This window comes from Pagrus pagrus, assembly GCF_965226575.1.
Source record: "Pagrus pagrus genome assembly, chromosome: 4".
NCBI lineage: Eukaryota > Metazoa > Chordata > Actinopteri > Spariformes > Sparidae > Pagrus > Pagrus pagrus.
Window position 1 is genome coordinate 33,163,545 of NC_140188.1, and position 22,964 is coordinate 33,186,508.

The following is a 22,964-nucleotide window of genomic DNA, read 5'->3' on the forward strand; positions in this document are numbered from 1 at the left end:
AGGAAAAAAGAGAGAATTGTGTGTGGTGAAAGAAGGAAAAAAAAACAATACTTGATGTGATGTTGAGTTTATTAGAACTGAAGAAAGCCACACAGTTAGTTTCATTTTCAGTTTTTATGGTTCAGGAAGATTTATTTATGTATTCAGTAATAAGGAAAACAAAGGTGCATTGTTAATTAATAGAAGAGAATGTGTTTGTTCTTACTCAAAGCGGGAGATGTTGTGTAAGTGGTTAACTGTTGTGTAATATAGCAACCAATGAGAGTGTTTGTGGTTGAATGGTTGAGAACCCGGATGTTACCTGAGCTGCAGGAACAAGTAAAGTTCATGATAACTTAACTCCCTGCCTCGTTATTATAATAATAATACAACAGTTGAAGTCGCCTGTGATGATGATGAAGGCTCCGGGTTGTTTCGTCTGAAGTCCCGCGGTCACATGCTCCTTCTGCGTGGAATGTAAACAGTGATGGCGATGACACTTGTAAACTCCCGTGGCAAATAATATGGACGATGGCGATGAGCTCCATGTCCGGGCTGCAGACGCGCTCTTTCACAGAGATGTGCCCGGGGTGACACCACCTCTTGTTGACAAGCGCGGCGAGCCCTCCTCCTTTCTTCCTGCCGCTCCCGGTGGTGTCTCTGTCCGCTCGGACCGTGTGGAAGCTGCGGATGGTGGCGTTGGAGTCCGGTATCTGCTCGTGTAGCCACGTTTCCGTGAAACACGACACTGGACTCTCTGTACTCCCTCTGCGTCCTGGCGAGCACTTCCAGTTCGTCCATCTTAATAGGGTCCATCCTTTTAACCGGAGTAGAGAACAACGTCGCCATTGTATAAGAACCTTATTGAATTGTAATGATTGTTTCAGCTATTAGTCATACTCTTGTTTCCAGGGCAACAGAGTTACTGTTTTGTGAGAAAACCTTTTGATTGCAGAGGCCTCCACAGCATCCATTAATTCCTGATAATGGACACCTCGTCTGGAAATGTCCCTTACAACAAGAACACCTAGAATTTTGAATTAATTGTTATCTGAACAAAGTTATTTTTAAAGCAAACATGCCAAAAGTTCACTGGCTCCACTTCTCAAAGTGAATACTCGTCTTTGTCTTTTGTGGTAGATGGCACTGAATATCTTTGGGTGTGGGAGTGCTGCATATGTGAGCTTTGGCTGTGGGACTCTGTGAAAGACACTTTTCAGGATTTTGTGTCATTTCATATAATTGAGAAAATAACTACCAGATTAATGAAACAACTAGAATTGCACTCAGTATAGTCCCTTTTAAATCAGTCAAGCCTAATCTAATATCAAACTGGATAGCCCTATATTACTCCAGATTTTATACAACCCATAACTGCGTAACTGTAATTAAAGCTCAGCAGATCTACAGTAGGATCCACATCAAATTGTATTCATTTATAGATTCGCTCTATCTCCTAATGTTAAAAAAAAGTGAGAAAAACTCCTTTATCCCAACATTTTTTTCTTGATCTTGAAAACAGCTTTGGAGAAAAAAGTCTTACAACATGGTCAGTTTAGAAACAGTTCAGGAGCTTTTGATCAAGTAACATGAACTTCAACAGCAGTCTGTTGTCATGTAGTAGTTAGGGCTGTTAACGAATATTCTAAATTCGAATATATATTCGAATATTTATAAAAAACGGAGATTCGATTGTGAAAATTAATATTCGACTGTGGAAAAAAACCACATCAGCGGCTGCTTTGCGAGTGGGCGCACTGCATGACGGGTCAGGGACAGGTCACTTACACAGCGTCACTCACTGCTGAAAGTGAGACGCGACAAAAACCGTGGCAGATGCCCAGAGCCCAACTCGGCAGCAGAGAGAGTGGTTTGGACTCCAAGCAACCTAAAAAGCCCCGTTTGGAAATACTTCGGATTTTGGTCAGTAGACGGCAAAAATGCGGAGCCTTGAGATAAAGGTGTATGCTAGCTGTGTAAGCTACAGTTAGCTTACCATTCCACCACTAGCAACATGAGGGGAGTGTGCGAATAGAGAGAGAGGGGGGCGAGAGAGAGAGAGGTCTACGGTCCTAAAAGTTTTACGGTATAGGCCATTAGTTCATTTACTTATTTTGTAATGTGTAGGTATGTTTTCAAAGACATGTTAAAACTAAAAAAAACAATACCTATACAAGTAGTTATGTCTCGTTGTATTAGTTTGTCCTCCTGTTATTGACATAATGCACAAATCTAGATATTCGATTGGTTTGAACCTATGTGGTTTTTTTAGATCGAATATTCAAACGTCATTTTGGAACAATCTTGACAGCCCTAGTAGTAGTAGAGGTGTACAATTCTACTTTTATCAGCACTTTAAGGACTTATTGCTCATATTGGCTAAAAGAAAAACAAATTAAAAAAAACTATCAACATTGTTAATATAATAAACATTTAATTTAAGCTGAAACTATTAGTTGATTAATCAGCTAGTTACAGACAACAGAAAATGTAGCTTGGGGCTATCACAATATTGGATTTTCACTACACGGTTATCATAATAAAATGTCTCCTGATAACGATATTATCGCGATATCCATAGAAATTTTAAAATAAATACAGTAAAATAGTTTGCTGTAAAGCAGCTTTCCTGAGAATTCAGGAGATTCTGTCAAAACATATTTATATCAGAAGCTAAAAGTTTCATTCTGTTTCCTTTGGTGAGGTTATAACTACAGTTTTCAGTTTTCCTGCTTAAATGTGCCACGATATTAAGTAACGAAAAAAGCAGCCTGTCAAATCATAAAATCAGAGTGGATGCACAGTGTGAACCCACCTGTGTAGGCGCATCTTTGACTTTTTTGTTGGTCTATGGCACTGTCTCTTTCTGCTGCCTCAAGATAGCAATCCACCAATCTGCCTGACCACACCTCACTTTAAGACAAACACACCCAGAGGTGCACAGGTATGCGCAAGTACATTTGCTATTACACAACGTGGGTGCTGGGCATCGTTCTGAAACTAGCAATGACACTTGTGCCAACTTGCGCTGAGCATAAGATAGAGATCCATATCTTTGGGTTGTTGATTGGACAAGAAACATTTGGCTTTGACTTTGTGAAATTCTGTGACATTAAAGGAATAGTTCCCTCTAAAACAAAATTCAGTCATTATCGACACATGCTGATGATTTTTCTAGCCTAAACAGTCACTATGCTGCATCTGCCTGGAGGCACGCTCCGCGTTCTCTGGACTTCTCATCAGCATGAGGGTGAGTCGATAATGACTGAATTTTGTTTTAGAGTGAACTATTCCTTTAATTAATTTCTCAATTTTATAGATCAAACTGTCAGTTGAGATAACAATCAGTGGATGAATTAATAATAAAAATAATAATATAATATGAGATTAATAAGATCATTATCTCAATATTTTAATCATTATTTTGAGATACAGTACAATCTAAAAAAAATGAGTATGGCTACTTTGGGAGTCCATACAGTATATCTGGAACTAAATGGTGAACTAGTTGAAAGGACTAACTAACCCACCATAGACTGTATTAACAATGAAAAGATATATTCAGTCACAGTAGGAGGAAAAATCACAGCAACGCTCCAAGCCCTGGTAGGCAGCAGGAGTACCTCTAGATGTTTCAGGCCCACTGCATCATACTTTGTTCCCTGTAAGTGCTGCCCTGTTGCAGGCAGTGACCTCAGGCCTCCAGGTTGGGCTGTTTTCCCATGGTCTCTTCACTCTCATTGAAAAAGAACCCCTTTCGAGCGGCTCACCCTCCGAAGCAGATGACAGTTCAGAGGGGCTGTCAGCCGTTTGCTTGACACAAGGTCAGAGGCAATGACTGCAAGTCAGCCAAAAAACAAGATGGACTGTCAGCGAAGGAGCCCGCGGGGAAAGAAGGAAACAGCAGCCACATTTGGAAGGGTAATGAGCTCGGTTGTGAGGCAGCCAGGAGAAAACATTGAAAGCCTTGCATGTTTTTACAGCATTTTCTTGTCACTGACTCTCTCTGGGGAAAAGGTATGCTCTCCTTCCCACCATCGCTCCCTCCTCCCATCATCTCAGTCTCTGTCCTCACCTCTCCCTTCTTGCTACCAGAGATGTGCTATAGCGGCTGAAAGGCCAATTTCCATCATTCAGCTCATGAATACCGAATGGCCTCAAGTAGTTTTGATTAAGAAGGTACAAAGGTTGCAGACAGTAATCTGCAATCTTTCACCATGGAGGGGGATTTCTAGGAAAACAGGCAAGAGGAAGAGGAGAAATAAGACCTATTAGAATAATTTATGTTTCATTTTTAAACTACTTCAAACAGAGAATGGCTGCTGCTGTTTAAGGGAGTAGAGTTTTCTCATTTTATTCCAGACAGAAGTGAAATATAAGGTATTAACACCCGAGAGAATTGCCTGAAATTGCCATTTCCCCCATGCTGGAAGTGCTGAGGCAGCATAGCAACTTTTGACATTCTAGGCCCCTGAGCTGCCATATGAGAGGTGAAGCTGAGCAGCCGCCTGCCCACTGTTTGGGGATGTTCCCCTATAGAAGAGCCACAGTGAGGGAAAATTCACTATCACTTACCAGCTCCACAGATGATCTGACCTCACCTCAGGTTGCTTCCTGCTGGCTTTTGCTTGTCAGTGAGACTACACTGTAGGCAGGGAGCAGCTGACGAAGAGCAAAACGCATTTGACCCATGAAGAGCAAACTGCATGAGACCAACCTCCCAACCTCTACACATTTTCCCAAATATGAAATGTTAGAGGACAATTCCTATACTGGCAATTGATGCGTGATTAATTCCAAGTATCTAGAAGTAAGTACGAAGGAAGAACTTTAATGTTGATTTGAATTCATTAGCCTGATGCCAGTGCATTTAGATTAACCTACATGTTTTCTTCCTTGTTATTTATGAATTTTGTGCATTCATTCTTATCACCAATCTACTTAGGTTACTGTGTAGCAGGCCACCTACTGCTGCAGCTACTGCTACTTACCAGATGGTGTGGTCAAAAGGTGCCCAGTGTAAACATGATGTGAGGTCAATATGATAAAAAGATTAATACATTTGTGATAAATAGTGCAGACCATGTTTGAAGCAAGCTGAAGTTAATGAACTGCCTTAAAGCTGCAAGTTATCTGCTGAATACCTGATAAAGTCTATACAGCAAATGTCAGACTGTAGTAAATACAGAACTTCTCTGAGGACCTGGTGCTCAGTATTGTCTTTGGTAAGGTTTTACAATTTTAGAAGGAGTTTACTGTGAATTCACACTAAGTACTTATGAATGATGGGAATTTGGAATCCTGACCTCAGTATGTCTAAAATCCTGTTCACAGCCCAGGCTGAAAACACAACAATGGTTTATTAGCAAAACAAATATGCAGTAGTTGATATGACTAATATGTTAGCAAACAACTGCTTATTATGTGTTGTTATGTATTATGCACGTTGATGCTGTGTGCGAATTATAAATTGATTATTATTCCTATTTCCCAGGCATATACCAGTGTGTGCATTGGCATAGCGGTGGTGTGTCACTCTCGATTTATGTCAAAAGTTGATTCTTAGTGCTGTCACTGCGGTTGACCAGCTTATGGCACAAGAAAGCTGGTGGCCAGTAACCAGTGGTAGGTAGCAATGCATTAGAAGTTTTTTACGGAACAAGTGCGCTTCACGTTCCTTTTTTAAAACTGTACTTCTGCTCTTTACTTTGTTTATATTTTTGAGCTAGTAATCTAGTGTTTTACGTTGCTACATTTGTCATTTCAATGTTCAAGGTGAATTACTGGTAATTATACAACACAGTGTTGTAACAAAATTAAAGTTTGTAAACTCTGTCATGCTACACAGACACAGAACACAGTGTTTATCATAGACTTTACTTGGGCAGTCAGCCCAAATATATTGGCAGGCCTTTATAACTTTATAAAACTTACTGCTGATGAAGAAGGCAGATAATGTTGCTGATAGAGAGAAAACAAAAGGACAGGGAAACATAAAGGTGAGGCTAGCCAGTGTGTATGCAGCAAGTTTTGCTACAAAACTCCAGAAATGTTTTGTGGACTACGAAACTCCACCTGGCTTTCCATCAGCATTGGGGTGAGGAGATGATGACTGAATTTTCCTCTGGTTTCCTTTCACAGTGTAAATTGGAAATTACCCACATTTAAATTGAAACAAGATTAAATGTCTGTCAACCAAGTGAAATGGAAAGGCATTAAAAAGGTCTTGTTTGAAGACAAAGTAAAAGCTCTTGAGAGAGTATAGTTGTAGTGGCAGTTATAACATTTGTGATGTCACCATGAGGTGCTGGTGTGACAACAAAAAACATTTGCATAATCAGTTAAATTATAAAAATGTTCATCTGATGCACACGGTGTCTGTCTGATCAAACAACATGGTAGTTCTCTGCTCCCTGAAGTCAGGAGGTAATTGAAGGACGAAATGCAGACCACATTCCTCACACATATCAAAATATTAGATTGAATATTGATCAGCAAAAACAGATTAGATCTTAGGTCTCACTCTGATGTCCTTCAAGAACACTTTGAGCGCTTAATCAAAGTCTGTACACACACGCGCACACAGTAGATGATTGTGTTATGAAAGCAGCTCTTGACATTGGATGTTTGAGGATTCACAGTTGACACCACATGGCCTTCAACTGTTCAACTCAGACACAGTCTATAGGTAACCCTCTTTCCATGCTTTAGGATCTAATTGAAGGATTTTAGATATTATATAACTGGGAGAATATGGAACAACTTAATCATCTCACAAAAACAGCAGGTTATCTCAAAATGTTTGACCTTTTTGGGAATGACCTATTGGAGGAAACTTGCTTCAGTATAATAAGCATTATAAATTATGAGTCCGCCACATCATGTTGTCCGTCATAGCCATAGTTCTACACAGAATATTGTAATATACAATCTACAATTTACAATATACAATATTGTAGTTGTTGTGTGTAGATATTGTGGAAAGGGAGAATTTGAAAAATGCTGGTATTGGATAGAATAAAATCTCATTGAAACAATTCTGGGGTTTTGCAGAATTGTCTTATAACGACCTTGTCTGGTGATAGGGTTGTTAAAGCTTTGTTGAGATTTGAAAAATGTCCAACTTTGGCCTCACAGTGATAGTAAGGACAGAAAGGCAAACTCTGAGACACAAAATAAAAAGTTGAAAGCAACTGTGACACAAAAAGGGTTATCAAAATACCAAAAAGACTAAGGGCCCTATTTCAACGATCTATGGCGCACGTTCTAAAGGCACAAGTGTACTGAGGGTGTGGATAATCTGGGCGCCAAGTAAGGCGCACAGCAAGAAGGGGTTGCATTTAGACTCTTGATTAGTCATTTAGGCATAACTTAAAATTAGAGAATCTCACATTCACTTTGAGAGCCGGATGCACCAGTACCTGGCACCTTGCTAGAAAGCAGCGGCACCCGTCTTCGCTGAGAGACAGTTATATGGTCCTCCGATACTCCACCCTCTGCCGCCACCATTTCACAATCATCTGTGCCATCAACAACTCTGTTTGACTGCAATTGAGATAATACGCTGATATTTAAATGAGAAGGAGGAGGAGGAGTGCTGTGTGTGTTATAGTGATGCATAGATCTCAGTCAGGATCAGGCAGCATGGGTCATAAAAGTTATTCTGATCAATAGCGGGTGGGATGCAGGTGGGTGAAAATACACCTTTAATGAGAAAGATGTAAGTGACATTACCTGCAACGATCCTCCAGCAGCGCAAACGATATCTATATCTCTCCATTAACGACATTTGCATACAAGAAACAGTGGATAAACTTCAGTGATTATTTAAAGCTCATGACTCACCAACAGGACCGGTAGGTATTTCCTTTTAATGAATGTTCTGTGTTCTTCTACACATCAAAAGGTCACACAGTCCACATTCATAGAGTAAAATAGTTTTTTTATTTTCATACTATTTCAGAAGCTAAAAGTTTAATTCCGTTTCCTATGGAGAGTTTTCTCTGTCCTGTAACTAGTTTTTAGTTTTGCTGCCACATTTGCTGCAGTGACATTTCTGTGTGCATGGAAATGTTTAAAATGACTGACAGCAGCCTCTATATGCGTCTATGCTTGTTGTGAAACTGCCTATGTATCTTACTACTCTTATCTGAATAATGTGTCCTTTAAATAGCAGCAAAATACTGCATCTTGTACTTTAGACCAGCTTTTTGTTGGTATATGGCGCAGTCACTTTCTGCTGCCTAAGGCTGCGGTCACACATATGTGAAAGCAACATTTGCATGCTACAATTTCACTGGTCAAAGTTGAACTCCACATGAAGCCAAGATGCAGATTTTCTTCGCAACTGGATGCAAATCTTTTTGTGTGTTTTTTTGCCCCTTTGCTTGCATGGAATGAAAGTCAACGGGAGGTGATTGTTGATTTTGACATATGTGTGACCGTGGCTTAAAGATAGCAATGCGCCATCTATGCGTCTGACGACACCTCATTTTAACACCAAGATGCCCAGGGGCGCAAAGATACATTGGCTTTTTACTGTGGCGCTAGAGAAACACTCATCAATGTCACATATTAAAATAGAAAAAATGCTGAAGAGTCCACCAAAGACAAAAGAAATACTGATGAATACTATTAAAGGGGCTCAATGTAACAATTTGTATCATTTTACATGTTTTAATCACTTTTTCATTAGCCATATGTGAACGGATTGTAACGTGACATGAAAAACGAGACCTTCCTCGTTTCTCTGTTTCCTATACAAGCTTGTGGATGATTTGTTTAAATATTTTAATGCTGCTGGACTGTGGATTTCTTTGTGAAGGACTGGAGGATGGGTCTTTATGCACGTTCTTGAGTGCCTATTCTCAGCGCATCTCTCCGCTAACAGAGAGCAACAGTAGCCAACGTTACTTTAGGAATGGAATCCACTAATATAAACTACCGGCTTCCAGCATAACACAGAAGCTCCAAAGAGCCCCTTTAAACTATACTGGATACTGAAAAGGTAAATAACTTCAGAGTTGAATAAGCATTTTCGAAGACACGGCTGCAGAGTACCAATACTGTGGCTGCACTGACGCACAAGATTCAACCATACGATAATTGACTGAACAAAATGCAGTCTGGTTACAACTGTACATGTATTTTATTCTATGGAGTGGGGTAAGTAAATAAAAATGTCAGACACATCTTTTGCTTCAGGTTAACTTTTGTAAGGTAGGAATTGGAATCACAGGAATCATACCATAACAGAGTCCATCAAGTCCATCAACGTGAACACATTGGCCCTCATTTATCAAACGAACGTACGGCAGAAAACCGTGCGTACGACCATTTCCACGCAAGCTTCGGCATTTATCAATTTGGACGTGAGCGGAAGCTACGATCAGATCTCACGTCAGGTCTGAGCTCGTGTACGCACATCTGAGTCTGTGGATTTGCGGTGCAGCACAGCAAAATCTGTCTGAAAATAATTATTAAACAAACCTCAGCTGTCATTAAGCATAAGCAGTCACATATTTAGAACAGATCAAAACGGATTCTTAAAACGAATAAAACAAAATATTAAAAAAATAATTTAAAAAAGCCCACGTTTTTACTGATACCACTTTTTTGTAAAATGAAGCAATACGATAGGTTAAATAGCCTAACATGACAACTAATTATTGCACATTAAAATTTGAAATAATAATACAAAAAGGCAATTTTATGAGATTGCTCGGTTTCCGAATGTGGTTGGAGCAATTGATTGCACTCATGTGCGTCTGAAGGCACCATCCATGAATGATTACGCATCATCAATCGCAAAAACTACCACTCGATAAATGTGCAGGTGATTTGTGATGCCAAGCTATCACTTTTAAACGTGGTGGCCAGGTGGCCGGGGGGGACACACGATTCTTTTATATTTCAAAACAGCTGTGTTGGCGCGCGGCTGCAGGAGGGCGCACTGCAGAGCCAAAGTCACCTCCTCGGTAAGCAGCTACCCTGGATAAATTGCATTAAACTAAACAAGGTATCAGATGATAAACATTTTGGTATGGTTCTTCTAGGTGACGAGGGTTATCCTCTAACGGAATACCTAATAACCCCGCTGGCAAAACCTGCTACAGAGCAGGAACGCAGATTCAATAGTGCGCACACACGCACACACGCACACGGGTCACAGTGCAGCGCTGCTCCGGGTCGCTGAAGGGCAGGTGGCGCTGTCTCGGACCAGCAGGGGGGACGCTGCTGTGCACCCCAGAGAAAGTGTGCGATATTATTTTGGCCTTCTGATGTGCCGGCGCGGCCAGATGAGCCAATGCCCATTGTCTCTCCATCTCCGAAAAGTTTCTCTTCTTGCCAGTGTTTTTTCTCTCCATGTGTGGCAGGGTGAAGAGGGCCCGGCGGGGATTGAACCCACACCTCCCAGGTAAGAGTCATGCGCGCTTGCCAGTCAGCCAAAGGGACAGCCCCTTGGCCAAGTAGCCAGGGCACATGATCAATTGGAGGCATAGTGACCAGAACCTCAACTGTCACACATGTTTGACCTCAGTGGGCGAGGCCTCCGAACCACGAATATTTAAGGGCGTAACATGTTAATGACGATCGGATTCAGCCGCCGCATTTATCAAGACCCGATCATTTGTACGCTGGGATTGGTCAGATACGAATGTTTCATAAATCACACGTGTCCTGTCGTAAGACCAATTCTGCGCTCAGATCTGCACCCGTTTTCACGCAAGATTGATAAATGAGGGCCACTGTTTCTACCATTTACAGCTCAACTTTGGAGCAAAATATACAATATTTAATTACAAAAGAAAAACTAAATCAGTACATTTTATGTCCCTTTAAGGTATTCACATGGTCAACAAGGCTGTTGACATTTTTCAAGGCAGATGAAAACAGCAAAGTGGATGCATCAGAAAACGTTTCCCTTTTTTGTTTTATCGGAATGCCCTCTGAAGATCTGAGAACAAAAGTGTGAGTGTATGGGAAAGACATGAACTGAATACACACAGCAGCAAAACACAAATCCAGTCTTCTAAAACAATCACCATCATTTATTTACAATATATTAAACTGTAATGCAAAATTTATAACAAGTGGTCAATTTGTTCAATAATGAAAATAAACATTAACTATTTTCAAAGCTAGCATGAATCATACACATATTTATATATAAATACGGTGTGCAGTAAGCATTATTATGCCTGCTCTTTTGCTTTTTTTCTGTTGAAGCCAGACACTTGTATCAGAGTCAATGAGATAAAAACACATTTCCACACTTGTGTTAACTGCATAGAGAATAAAAATGAAGACAACAGTCTACAAAAAGCATGTCTAATAGAACCACACCCAACTTCTCCCACAATGAAGAACATCCATTTATTTATTTCAGCCCCAAATGCCATGCCAAGCTCTTCTGGACTTTAAATGGCTTTCAAAGATATCTTGATGCTAATACCAGACAAATGACTTAAGAGTATGATGTAACACTTACACAACAATGAAAATGCAGGTTCCATTTGTCTTGCTGTTTACATGATTTCACAGTATTGGTTATACAGGCTGTAGAGTGTCCAGTTAATGAAGTTACAGTTACAGTACCCAATGAGGCTTTAAAGAACAAGGATGGGGATATTCTAAATCTTTATTTTTATCGAAATTCATGAATCCATTTATCCAAGGAAAGATCAGTTCATTCCAATGGAATCCCTGCCATCAGCTGATCTGCTGGCAGGACTCACATTTAACTTTGGTAAACTTTGAGACTCAAATTTGCCCTATTGACCTTGAAGGGAACAGAGAATGCCCTGTTGCCTTATCCGTCAACTAGGCTAATGTAATTCTCGCTAGAGCAAAACAGAGAGAACTAGCTAGCAATGCTGAACGAATAATCATGACACTCAACCCTCTGAGAAGTCCACCAGTCGCATAGCAATAATGTTAGCCTTGTTACTTAAGTGAGGCAGCAGAGGCACAGTGATTATACAGAACATTAAAACTTTTTAGGACAGGACATAACCTGTGTTGGTTTTAATTTGTTTGAATTACAAATGTGGCATATTAGCTTTTATATAACTTTGCTTTACTGGAGTGAACTTATGTGACCAAGCTAGCTAAGAAGCTAACACTGACTAGCAACAGCGTGTGCCCAATGTGTTACAAACTACAATGGCCAGAAATTCAGAAAATTCCTGAATGATTTTTTTCCCAATAATATACTTGCAAATGTTTTAAAGTTCCCATGAAGTTAAACTTGATGTTTAAGTGTTTTTGTCACATATGTTGTTCCATATCTCACCTGCCTTACACATTACTTTACAAAAACAGAAACTTTGGAGGAAACTTAATCAAATTTATGGAGAAAGAATTTTCTGCTGCCTTGCTGCCTTAACTCTGGACAATTAGCTTTACTTGTCGCTAAAGTTACTTCTGCTAACTACTGATGACCAACAGCCTCCCAAGCCTCCAAGAATGACAGAGTCCAGCTATATTACTGAGATGATTCACGGAGTTCCTGATAGACAACTACATTGGTAGCTTTGTTGCTTTACACGTTAAGGAACTGCTTCCAAATGTAGCTGTAACACATTATTATTATTCTCAAAGGTCACCAAGGGTCCCAAAGGTCTTTCCATGTGATTTACACCAGCTTTTTCCTTTAACATGCTAGTTGAGGATACCATCTGCTCATTGTTTTTTGTGAGAAACCAACAAATGCCTGGTGCCCAAAGTCAAGTACATTCTTTACTTCGGAAAAGGAGAGTACATAAAACGTAAAACAAAACACAGGCGGCATGTGAATGTCGAGATCTAAAGTCTCTTCATCACTAAAGAATTCTGGCAAATAATTCAAATCAAGTCGTAATAAAATAAGACAACGCATTTCAAAGAGGTAATCTCAAACCTTGTGGAAATGAATTTGCTTGACACCTGCTCTCTGAACAACAAATCTGTCAAACATTATAAACATAAGATTCAAATGCTTCGCTTTCATGATGGAGTAGTAAGTGATGCTAACCTCTACCCCTGTCAGGAGATCATTTTCCAGCAAAAAGCAGAAACAATTTCTCAGGCAAAGAAAAAGCGAACAGATGTGGATGAGAGAGTCTTCAGTGTACAGCGCAGCAGTTCATGAAATGGAGAAGCCAGCTGTAGAGGAGTCCACTTAAATCAAATGGCACTTTACCCAAAAAAGATAGAAGAGAAGAAAGCTTTGACTTTTCCCAGGACTCTTCATAAATTGGCAATAAGTAAAACATTGTGCACACATACTTGGACAAGGGCTTTTTGGCAATACATTGTACTATGGTAATACATACTACTGTGGTGTACTATATGTAAAGAAAAGAGGAAGAGTAACAGAGACAAGAGAAAAAAGTTATCGTTGCAACCTCAAGTTCTTTGGCTCAGTTAAAACCATGATGATTAGAGTTTAACAGAATGGCTGCTCAAGCCAAGCAACTGCTGCTTACATGCACCCAGCAAAGTGGAGTCGGTAATAACAGAGCTGCTGTGTGTGCAGTGAGGTTAGACTGATGAGTGCCAAATCAAGCAGACCATGAGGTTTCCAGAAAAACAATCCTATGAATCCTATCTGTCATAGGAACAACTCAGTAACATCTACAGTATTTGATTGACTGTGTTTTGATGCAGGGCTGTGAGTGTTTAAGTGAACAGTTGTGTCAGACTAACCACTCTGTGGGTCAACATTGCATGCAAGACGAACAGTTGAATGAGGGTGCGTTTCAGATGGTGAGTGCTGGTAGCGAGGACTACGATGTGGTCTCATAAGGTCTGTCCTCGCTGTCTTTCATATGGCTGCTATATCTGTATCGAGAGGAGTAAGAGCCCTGGTTCGCCCCGCCTTCTTTTTTTTCTTCTTCCTCCTCCTCTTCATCAGAAATATCGAAGCAGTAACGTCTTCGGCCAGGGGGGCTAGAGCAGGAAAGGACAAGGACAAGCCGATGTTATTATTGAAAAACAAAGAGCGTAGAATAGTACGGTGTCTAAGAGAGCTCAAGACATGTTACAAAAATACAAGCAAAGGCAGAAATCATCATTTTGACATATTTTTGAGTTTAGAAAAAAAAAAGTAACATAAAATAATTTAATTTCATAAATTTGTTATGGGAAAAATATTTAAATACAAACTCACAGGTTGGCAGGTAATTTTCTGAATGATTTACCAAACAACTGAAACAATTTACTTGCAGAGAAAGGTTGATACACCACGGAAGAATGACACTACTGCTTTAATCTGTAGGCTGAGAAGCGTTTCAGTTGGTGAGGGAGAAAGAAATCCTAGACCATTTTTTATTTTTAAATGTTGAGGTTAATAGAAGAGACCTTCAAAATAAATCAAGGTTTCTTTTGTTACTTTGCACTCAACGACATTGTTTTTCTCAAAACTCAAAGATTGCTATGATGATTGCCTTCCATCCAGTGAGTTTGTATTGTCAAAATTCTTCCTGGGTTCATGAGCATAAACCCTTTGGTAACTGTGACTTGGCCATTCAAAGACTGTGATACATAGTGGTCCTGGATCAAAGCAGAAACATACTTCAAATTCAGTAAAAAGAAAATATAAGCAAATAGAGAAACACTGCAGGCCGTATACAACAATGTGACACTAAAAGCATACCCAAACAAGCCACACAATAAACTTGAAAATTGAAGTTTAGGCTCTTATTGAGTAATTTTTGTGTTATTTGATATATATTTTGATGTTATTTGGTTCTAATACGTAATGACCTCTGTTCAGGAGACAGTTTTAGCACTGTTTCAGAAAAAATCTCCATCCATACTAACTAAGGTCAATTAAGTGAACTTGGATCTGTGTGTCATTGCTTCCAAAAATGTTTAGTTTCTGCTCATCCAGACGTAAAACACTGACAACATAGTTTCAGAATATCGGCACCCCGGAAGGAGTTTTCCATCAGGTCTATTTCCAGAGACCTAAAACACTGTTTACAAGTGTAACTCATAGAAAGAAATACATTTTCAGAAATACTTGTACACATGTGGATAGGGCCTTATAGTCCACAATAATACTCTGTTTTACAACACTTTATTGTTTACTACTTGCAGTGTTTCTGTATTTGCTGATGTTTGTCTAATTGTCAATGTAAATATTTGCTCATTTGACATGAGGTTTTCATCATTTGCTTGGGTTTTGTCCATTTTCTTGCCAGTTCTTGTGTTAGAGCATGTTGAGCTCTCTTCACCACAGAGGAGCTTTATATCTAGCCATGTTGCATCAAGTGGAAACAAGATCTCATGCAATGTGGTGCCACACCAGCGTGCAAAACTGTAATGATGGTACAGAAGTACTAAATCCAAGCCATTGAAATAACAAATACAAAGCAATTCCATCCTCTCAAGGTGTTAAGAGTCATCAAGTGAATGAAAATGAAACAAATGCTTACCAATATCTAAACATGATTGAATTCTCTTTTTTAAACATCATCTCAAATATTCCAACTGAACTCTAAAGAAAAAATAAATTCAGTATGCATAGTGTCTAGCCCAGCCTTTTCACATTATTTAATATTCAAACTGCTTAAATATTGCAAACTGGGGGTTAATTACTGTCAACTGTGCATCTCAAATGAATTTGCAAGTTGGTGTTAATCAATGCTCAGGGTCTAATTATGCTTGCCGTTTTGGGGCTGTAAGGAAAATGTATTATGGCCTCTCTAAGTGTAGTTGACTCTCGTTAATTTTTACCTTTCTGGGGCTATAAATCAATATGACATCTCAGAAGTAATTAAAGGCTAAGTTAACATCCATGTTGAGTGCCCCATTTCACCAAGTACACTTCCTGGTGTGATAAAATTCACAACACACCAAAGACTTTCCTGCTCACTTCTGTTTGGCTTGACACTGTGAACGTGTAGTAGTAAACCTCCAAAAAATTGTTAGCATGCCTACAAAGCAATAATCAAGGACGCAACTCGCAAAATAGACTCCTAAAGTGTGTCTACTCACAATCCGACTGAATAGAGCAAATTTAATATGCTGACTGATGAGAGTGAAAATGTCTTTGATTAGTTAGGTCACACCATGCTTCAAAAACACTTTCTCTGGTAAGTTCGTATAAGGCAACCTACTGCCTGCCTCAGTCACTGTCTGGCCGGTACAGGTACTTCATCATCAGACTGTCCACCTTCTTCTTCCTTTTCTTATCATCCTTTTTACTAAGGGGTTGGCTTTCAATCTGTGGCCTCGCTTCTTCTTCTTCTGGGCTGGACACCTTTCGAACTGGGGCCCTCTTCACACTGCTGGAGCTTCGGTAAGAAATAGTAGAGGCACCAGAGCTTGATTCTGACCCAGAGTCTGACTCAGAATCTGAAGATGATGATGAGGAAGAAGAAGAAGATTGATCCCTCTTTTTGGACTTTTTCTTGGACTTCTTGGACCTCCTCTTGGAACTGCTCCTGTGACGGTCATTTCCTGAGCTGTCAGACTCAGAGCTGTGGCTCCTCTTCTTTTTCTTGCTCTTGCTCTTACTGCGGTGGCGACTGCTGCAGCTGCTAGCACTGCGGGACGATCTCATGCAGTCCACAGCGGATGCAGAGCGTCTGAGACTGCTGGCAAGGCGAGAACTTTCCTGATTACGCGCTTTGTTGTCATCTCCATCATTCTTCAATTTTTCTTCTTCACCCTCAGAGTTCTCCAAGCTCCTGCGTTTGAATTTGATAGGCTTGAAACTCAGCACCTCATTGATGGCTTTCTCTAGATCAGGGTCGAGGTAGTTGCGATGACTGACTGTTTTGATGTCCCAGTTATCAGCTGGGTCATTATCAGCAGTTGATGATCTGGCCTGCGGTGGTGGCATGGAGATACTGCGGCCAGTGGATGAGTGAGGACTGTATGCTGACCTCTCAGTGAAGGCCACGCTTCGACTATCATCTATATCAATGTCAAACTCGCTCAGGCGGCAGCTGCGTGCCAGCGACATATGGGAATCAGCTTGGCTAACACTTCCAGGACTGCGACCCCCAGACCGTCTACTAAAGCAAGGGCTACTGGGACTGCTGCCATACAGTGACCGCCCACCTCGGCCCTCATCTAAGCGCGAGGTGTATCGGCGTCCACGTGGGCTTGACAAACCTAAGCTGATGGTAGACTTGGTATCCTTCTCTGGGCTTAAACCGACACGTGTGGAGGCCCGACTTGGTGCAGTGAATGAAATGGTTGATTCTTTGTCAAAGTCACCCCAGCGGCTGTCCATGCCTTTCCTGGCTCTGCTGTTGGCCTCTGAATAGGCCTGGGACACAACTGATTCTGTGTCATTCATTTCATCCCCTGCCTGTGACTTCCTCCTTGAGCTTACTGAGAAGGTGTCATCCTTAAGATCTGAGGTTTTGGGTTTAGTCTTATGTAAGGTTTCATTTTCTAACTTGGCACTCTCCTTGAGGGCACTGAAGAGGGTATCCCCTTTAGAGTCAAGGTTGGATCTTTTTCTGTAGCTGAGGGAGCTCATCACTGACATTGGCCTGCTCGACTCTACCTCTTTGCCCTCTTTATTAGGCTCTTTCCATTCCTTACCCTCCTTCCAATCGTTCCCTTCCTTTGCATCTACATTTAAAGCAAATCTAGAAAGTAACAAGAATGGAAAGAACAAAGGAATGAAGACAGTGGGAGAGAAAATGACAAGATGAGATTTGGGTCAAGTGAAGGTGAGTGAAGGAAGAGTATAAGAAACAAATCAATCAAACTTGACAAATCATATAAACAGAAATGTGATGAGAAATGTAACAGCAGAAAAAGAGTGCAAATGGAGACAACTGACTAGGGACTAACAAGGGCTTTTACTGCATTGAAATGTCAAGACAGACACCAACATTATTGTATTGTCCACCAAGGACAAATAAAGGCCACAGTAGTTATGAGAAAATCTTAATCAGTAATTCTCGGCAAACCCACTCCAAAAAATGTAAATGTTTTGTGGGGCTATGGCCAGACAATAATAATAAACATTCACAGAGCCATTTAGATTAAAAAAACATACAAGTTTCAAAATTAATTAAAACTTGAAAGGCTATCTTTGAGTTCTAGCTGTGTTATATCTGTTACTTGACTGTTGGTGATTAAAGTTGTTGAAATCTACAAAATATCTAAATAGATTTGAATTTGGTAGTACATTTGCTACTGGATTCAGATTCAATCAAATGTGTTTCAGACCCAGTCATAGCACCTGACTACTATTCTACAAAGAACAGAAGGACTGGATTCACTTAGGAAAGAGGATTCATAACATTTGGACAGAAGACAGAGTATGTCCTACTTGTTGCAGTCGTTGGGTTTATATTGTGTATGCTTGAATGACAGGGTTGAGGTTTAAGGTAACTCTAATCCTTGTGTTCCAGCAAAACTAATATATGTACTTTCATAGAAACAAATAAGTGCTAGCAACAACAGAATATTTCAGTAGCATTATTTGAGTAAACTGGCTGGAAATGTTTCCCATACGAAAGTTTAAAGGTACATTTCCAATGGAGTTGTACCCGTGTTCCTTGGCAATTAAAGACAATTGAACTCTAAACTGCTACTACAAGGGGGGTTGTTGGCCAGCTCTGTGAATCAGTTAATGTGTGTCTAAGGGGACAAGTTGCTAAGAGAGATTTAAAAACTCCAAAAGTTTTTAAGTTGGGAGTGGCTCAGCTGAGGGAGGGAAGTTAAATCTTCTGGTGAGGAGACAAATCTGGGGCAATCGAAGCTGTCAGCTTGCAGACACATTCATTTATTTCAGCGAGCAGCTCAGGTAGACTACGCCAGCTGGCCACTGGGCACGTCAATAAATCTACCATGGAGACGGTTTGTTTTTGTGGAAAAAAAAGGACCATCTTCACCAAGGGGGTGACAATGAAGACAAAGCAGCTTGAAAATACATTTAAGTAACAGCAGTTCCGTCATTTCCGCAAAGATTTCTGCTCCGCTTTATTTCTGCTGGATCAGATCACATAAACCATTTCATCTAGACAGGCCAAAAGCAGTTAAATTTCTAGGTAGGTAGACTTCTGACATGATAGTAACAGCAGCTGCCTTTGTACTGACCTGGAGCTCTTGAGGCTGCCGTCATCTGAGAGGTTCTTTGCAGAACCTTTGCTTTTTGACAGCCAAGATTTCACACCGTCCACACGATCCTCCACCTCAGAGTCCGTGTCTGAATCCCCCTGACTGGGGGTCAGAGACAGGGAAAGAAGTCAGAGGAAGCAAAGGAGAGATGAGATTGCAAATGAGGTTATGAATAAAGAAAAGAGAGAAAAAGCCAGATATAACCATTCGGAGAGGAGAAAATATGGTGAAATAAATGTTAGTGTGCAAGGAGAGTCAACACTGGTAGAAACATTTCTGTAATTCTCTCTAGCTGTGGAACCAGAGAATGAGGTCAGCCTACAACTGTTAGTGTAGAAGCAAAGAGGGATTGTGGCATTTATTCTGTATAAGAGACAACGCATGCAGTCAGCTCAAAGAGCCCCTGTAAACACACAAACATGCCTGCAAGAGGTTATACAGTATCACACAGCAACTTGTCACTGTTGTCAATATTAGGTGAGTGCTATCACAGTCCAGCAGGTAGCTGGCACTGAGGCATCAAACAAACATTCTACCTTTACTTTTCCAAAGTGACTTCAGATCTCAAGTAGCACCATGACAGGAAGAAAACACAACGGCTAAGCTTAAATTACAAGAACTCTGTTCTTTTACAGTCTGGCTTTTAGTTTCACGTTTTTCACCATTACTCCTGTTAGGTATGATCAATTTTACACATTACATGCATTGCTGAGATCTGGGAAAGAAGCAACTCGGCTGGACGTTCTTTGACACAGCACACGAATCACCACTTAAACTGACTGGTTTTAAGACCACAGTTCTTCTTTGTTATCTAAACTACTTGTTAGAAAGTGAAGAGGAAATATGAATTGTGCTTTAGGTAATAAAAATAAGTGGTTTGGTTGATTTGGTTAAACTGACAATGCGTCCAATACCTGCCAAGTTGTCTGATCATTCATGCTGAATGTTCATAAAGGGGTGCAAAGGTTTAGTATTGCAATTCCAAAAGGAGGTGTGTGGGGGTGGGAGGGATTTAGAAAAATTCAAAATCAAAGCAGAAGATGCATTTCCTCCAGCTATCTTCACACTCAATATCTGAAATCACCCTTCCTCTATTGTAACTTAATCACAGTTTGAAATGCAGGTTTTCTGTTAGAATTTGTTGACTCCAAGCTCAAACTAAAAGGGGAAGTCCACCAGTTTTACACATCAAGGTCTGGGAAGTACTAATTTATATGTGAAAAGGTTGTACCCTTTTGCGTCAGTGTTGTTTACGTCTGAAGACAACAGAAAAGACTGGGAGTGTGGAACCTCTGTCCAAACTTTTAACAGTCCAGTTTGTGGCACCAGGTTTTCACTAGGAAGAGAAATTCAATGAATAGGGGCCCTGACACACCAGGCCATCGGGGCTGTCGATGTCCGTGCGTCTGTGGCCCTAGTTTGAGCGGTGTGTCCCACACCTTTGGTGGCAGTTTTTTGGAGGACTAATCATTTTGAATCTGCAGCGGAGCCGGTTGGTGAGAAAAGTCACACTGATCGGGATTTCATTGAACAAATAAGTGCAAGGTAGAGCAACTTGTACTATTTTCCTTTTCTTAAGATGATGCATTTCAGCAAAGACGCTGTTATTAGAATACCAAAAGACTGGCATCCTCCTCCTTTGACAGAAAATAGAAACTCAACCCCTGCTCATGTGTGGTGGATACAGCTGAAATGAGTATCTGGTACAGATATTGTACTTTAAGTAAAAGTATCATCTGCGTAAAATGCTTCAATATCTGTGCTATTGATGAAGTAAAATCCTCATTGGGTACCTGAATGAAGTTTAATAATTTAAATTTACCAAAAGCTTGTTCTGTTAAAAGCTCTCTTACTCTCAGGATATAAATTTGATCTAAAGCTCAGTTCTAAGGCTGTTCTGTAAGTAGTTTTCTTGTAAATAAATAATAATATAGCAACTTCTGATTGGCCCATATCAATTTAAGGCTGAAATTAATAACTTCTGGTTAGTCCCTCCTACTTCTTGAGTACAGATAAAGATTATTTAACTGGTTGAACAGATACAGATAATGGTGTACCTGCTCATCCTGAATAACGTAGGTACTACTCTAATTACCATATGGAAAGATGATATACAATGGACACTTGTCATCAAAGTAATACCAAAGTACATAGTTATTTAAGCTTTTCTTCGAGGCTGTTTGAAAGACATATTAAGGCATCCTTCATAATTTTGGTCCCCTCAAGTTTACCTTGTACTCTGAAGATGTTTTGGTTCAGAAGTCTTTTTTCAATAACAGCTTTAAACTGTGTTGAAGTTGTGCGCCCACATATTAACTTTGCATTCAGAAATTTGTTGTATTTAATGTTGTTTCACAATGGGATTTGATGTAACAGTGCAATCTATTTTGGGCGATACTATCATAATGAGATTCTGATTCTTTTTTTTTGTTTGTTTTTTTTGCTCAAATGCATAAGCATCAGAGAATAAAACTGAAAAACCACTATCTCAGTTCCTAAGTTTTTCTAGCTTTAGCAGAGCAACAAATTCACTCAGAGTAAGTGCACCTGGCTTGTACTGGTGTAGCAAACTGAATAGTAAATGGACTTTGACATGTGAAAGCTGTGTCCCTTTGACTGTGAAGATCTCTGTTGTCAGAGGGCAGCAGGACTTGAATTTAAGACAAAATCTCTTATACTGTATCACTTATTTGATGCTTCATTATTTCATCAGTTTTAACGACCATCATGAAGATCAGACTGAAACCACATTCACCTGATTAAAAGTGGGAAAATGTATACGATATCTGTTTAAAATCTATAAATGTACCCCAACCACTCACTTAGTCAAGATGGCAGAAACTAAACTAAAACAAAAAAAAACTGTTAAAAAAAGATGAATTTTCTTTGAATTGCACAGCAGAGAGGCAGAACATTTCCAGATTTACCTTTCATCTGGTAATTATTTTCATCACCAGTCCTGCACAGACACACGCAGTCATATGCATACACTCATAATTTCAGTTCTTGACAGATTGATTTGGTACGCAGCTGGGCACTGCACTGTTTTTCCTCTCAATTATCATTAGACGTTCACAAACCACTGCGAGCCATGGAGTAAAATAGAGGGCTTGTCATAAAATTTGACACGGATGAAAAGAGCGCAACACTCATTAAGTGCTGTCAAAGCCCAGTGCTTGTGTGGCGCTGTGAAATTAAGTTGTTACAGCTTAATAGTCCTATAGAGACATCAGGGGGGTGGCTCAACATCTCTGCATCTGTTCCAGAGCCTCCCATCTTGTTGAGGAAGAGAGAGAAAAATATACTTTTCTACAGCACACAGAGCTCTGAAAGGCCCACTACCACCTATAATTAAAATCATTAGCAGTTAGAGACAAAAGCTCTGTGGATTTCAAAGGGGAGATTTCAAATAATGGCTTGCCCAGTGAGATCTAAATGCATAGCCTACTAGCTTTTATGGAATACAATAACCTTGCACTGCCTTCAAACCAAAAATGAGGAGGAAGGAGTGGGCAGAGGGCGGGGGCAACTGACTCTTAAGCTGTAAATAGCTTTGCAGAACATGCTTCGACTATTAGACAACTAGGGGATTTGCTACTGCCTACTGTTATGATGACAGAGCAGCCAAGTGTCTTTGTCTTTGGCACTGTGGACACTCAACGAGGGGAGAGGTAGGAGAATCTCAAGTCCAGACAAGTTTTTTTACAGGAACTTTTAAGAGTTGAAACTTTCAAATTAAATCAAATCCAGCTGTATTATTACATGAAATCATTTTATCACATGCAATCATACACAGTACAATGTATAGTGGAATTCAGTCTTTGCATTTAATCCTATCCCTAGCTCCAGAAACAAGGGGCAGCCTTTGTGCAGCATCCAGGGACCAACTCCAGTTCCAGGTCAAGTTC

At 40.1% G+C, this 22,964-nt stretch overlaps 1 protein-coding gene across 6 annotated transcripts in view; it reads right to left on the reverse strand.

The window, feature by feature from the left end:
• Positions 1 to 11,009: 11,009 nt before the first annotated feature.
• Positions 11,010 to 22,964, reverse strand: part of myo18ab (myosin XVIIIA b) — a 182,098-nt gene continuing 170,143 nt past the window's right edge. For 4 of the 6 annotated variants that reach the window (XM_084351387.1, XM_084351391.1, XM_084351388.1 and 1 more), the window contains 3 exons: positions 19,036 to 19,158; positions 16,086 to 17,573; positions 13,771 to 13,911 (listed from right to left, as the gene is read on the reverse strand). In XM_084351387.1, the coding sequence (XP_084207513.1) occupies positions 16,094 to 17,573; positions 19,036 to 19,158 (1,603 nt within the window). In that variant the 3' untranslated portion in view covers positions 13,771 to 13,911; positions 16,086 to 16,093. Of the gene's footprint in view, positions 13,912 to 16,085; positions 17,574 to 19,035; positions 19,159 to 22,964 lie in introns of all 6 variants that reach the window. The other 2 variants (XM_084351390.1, XM_084351389.1) reach the window with 1 other exon arrangement.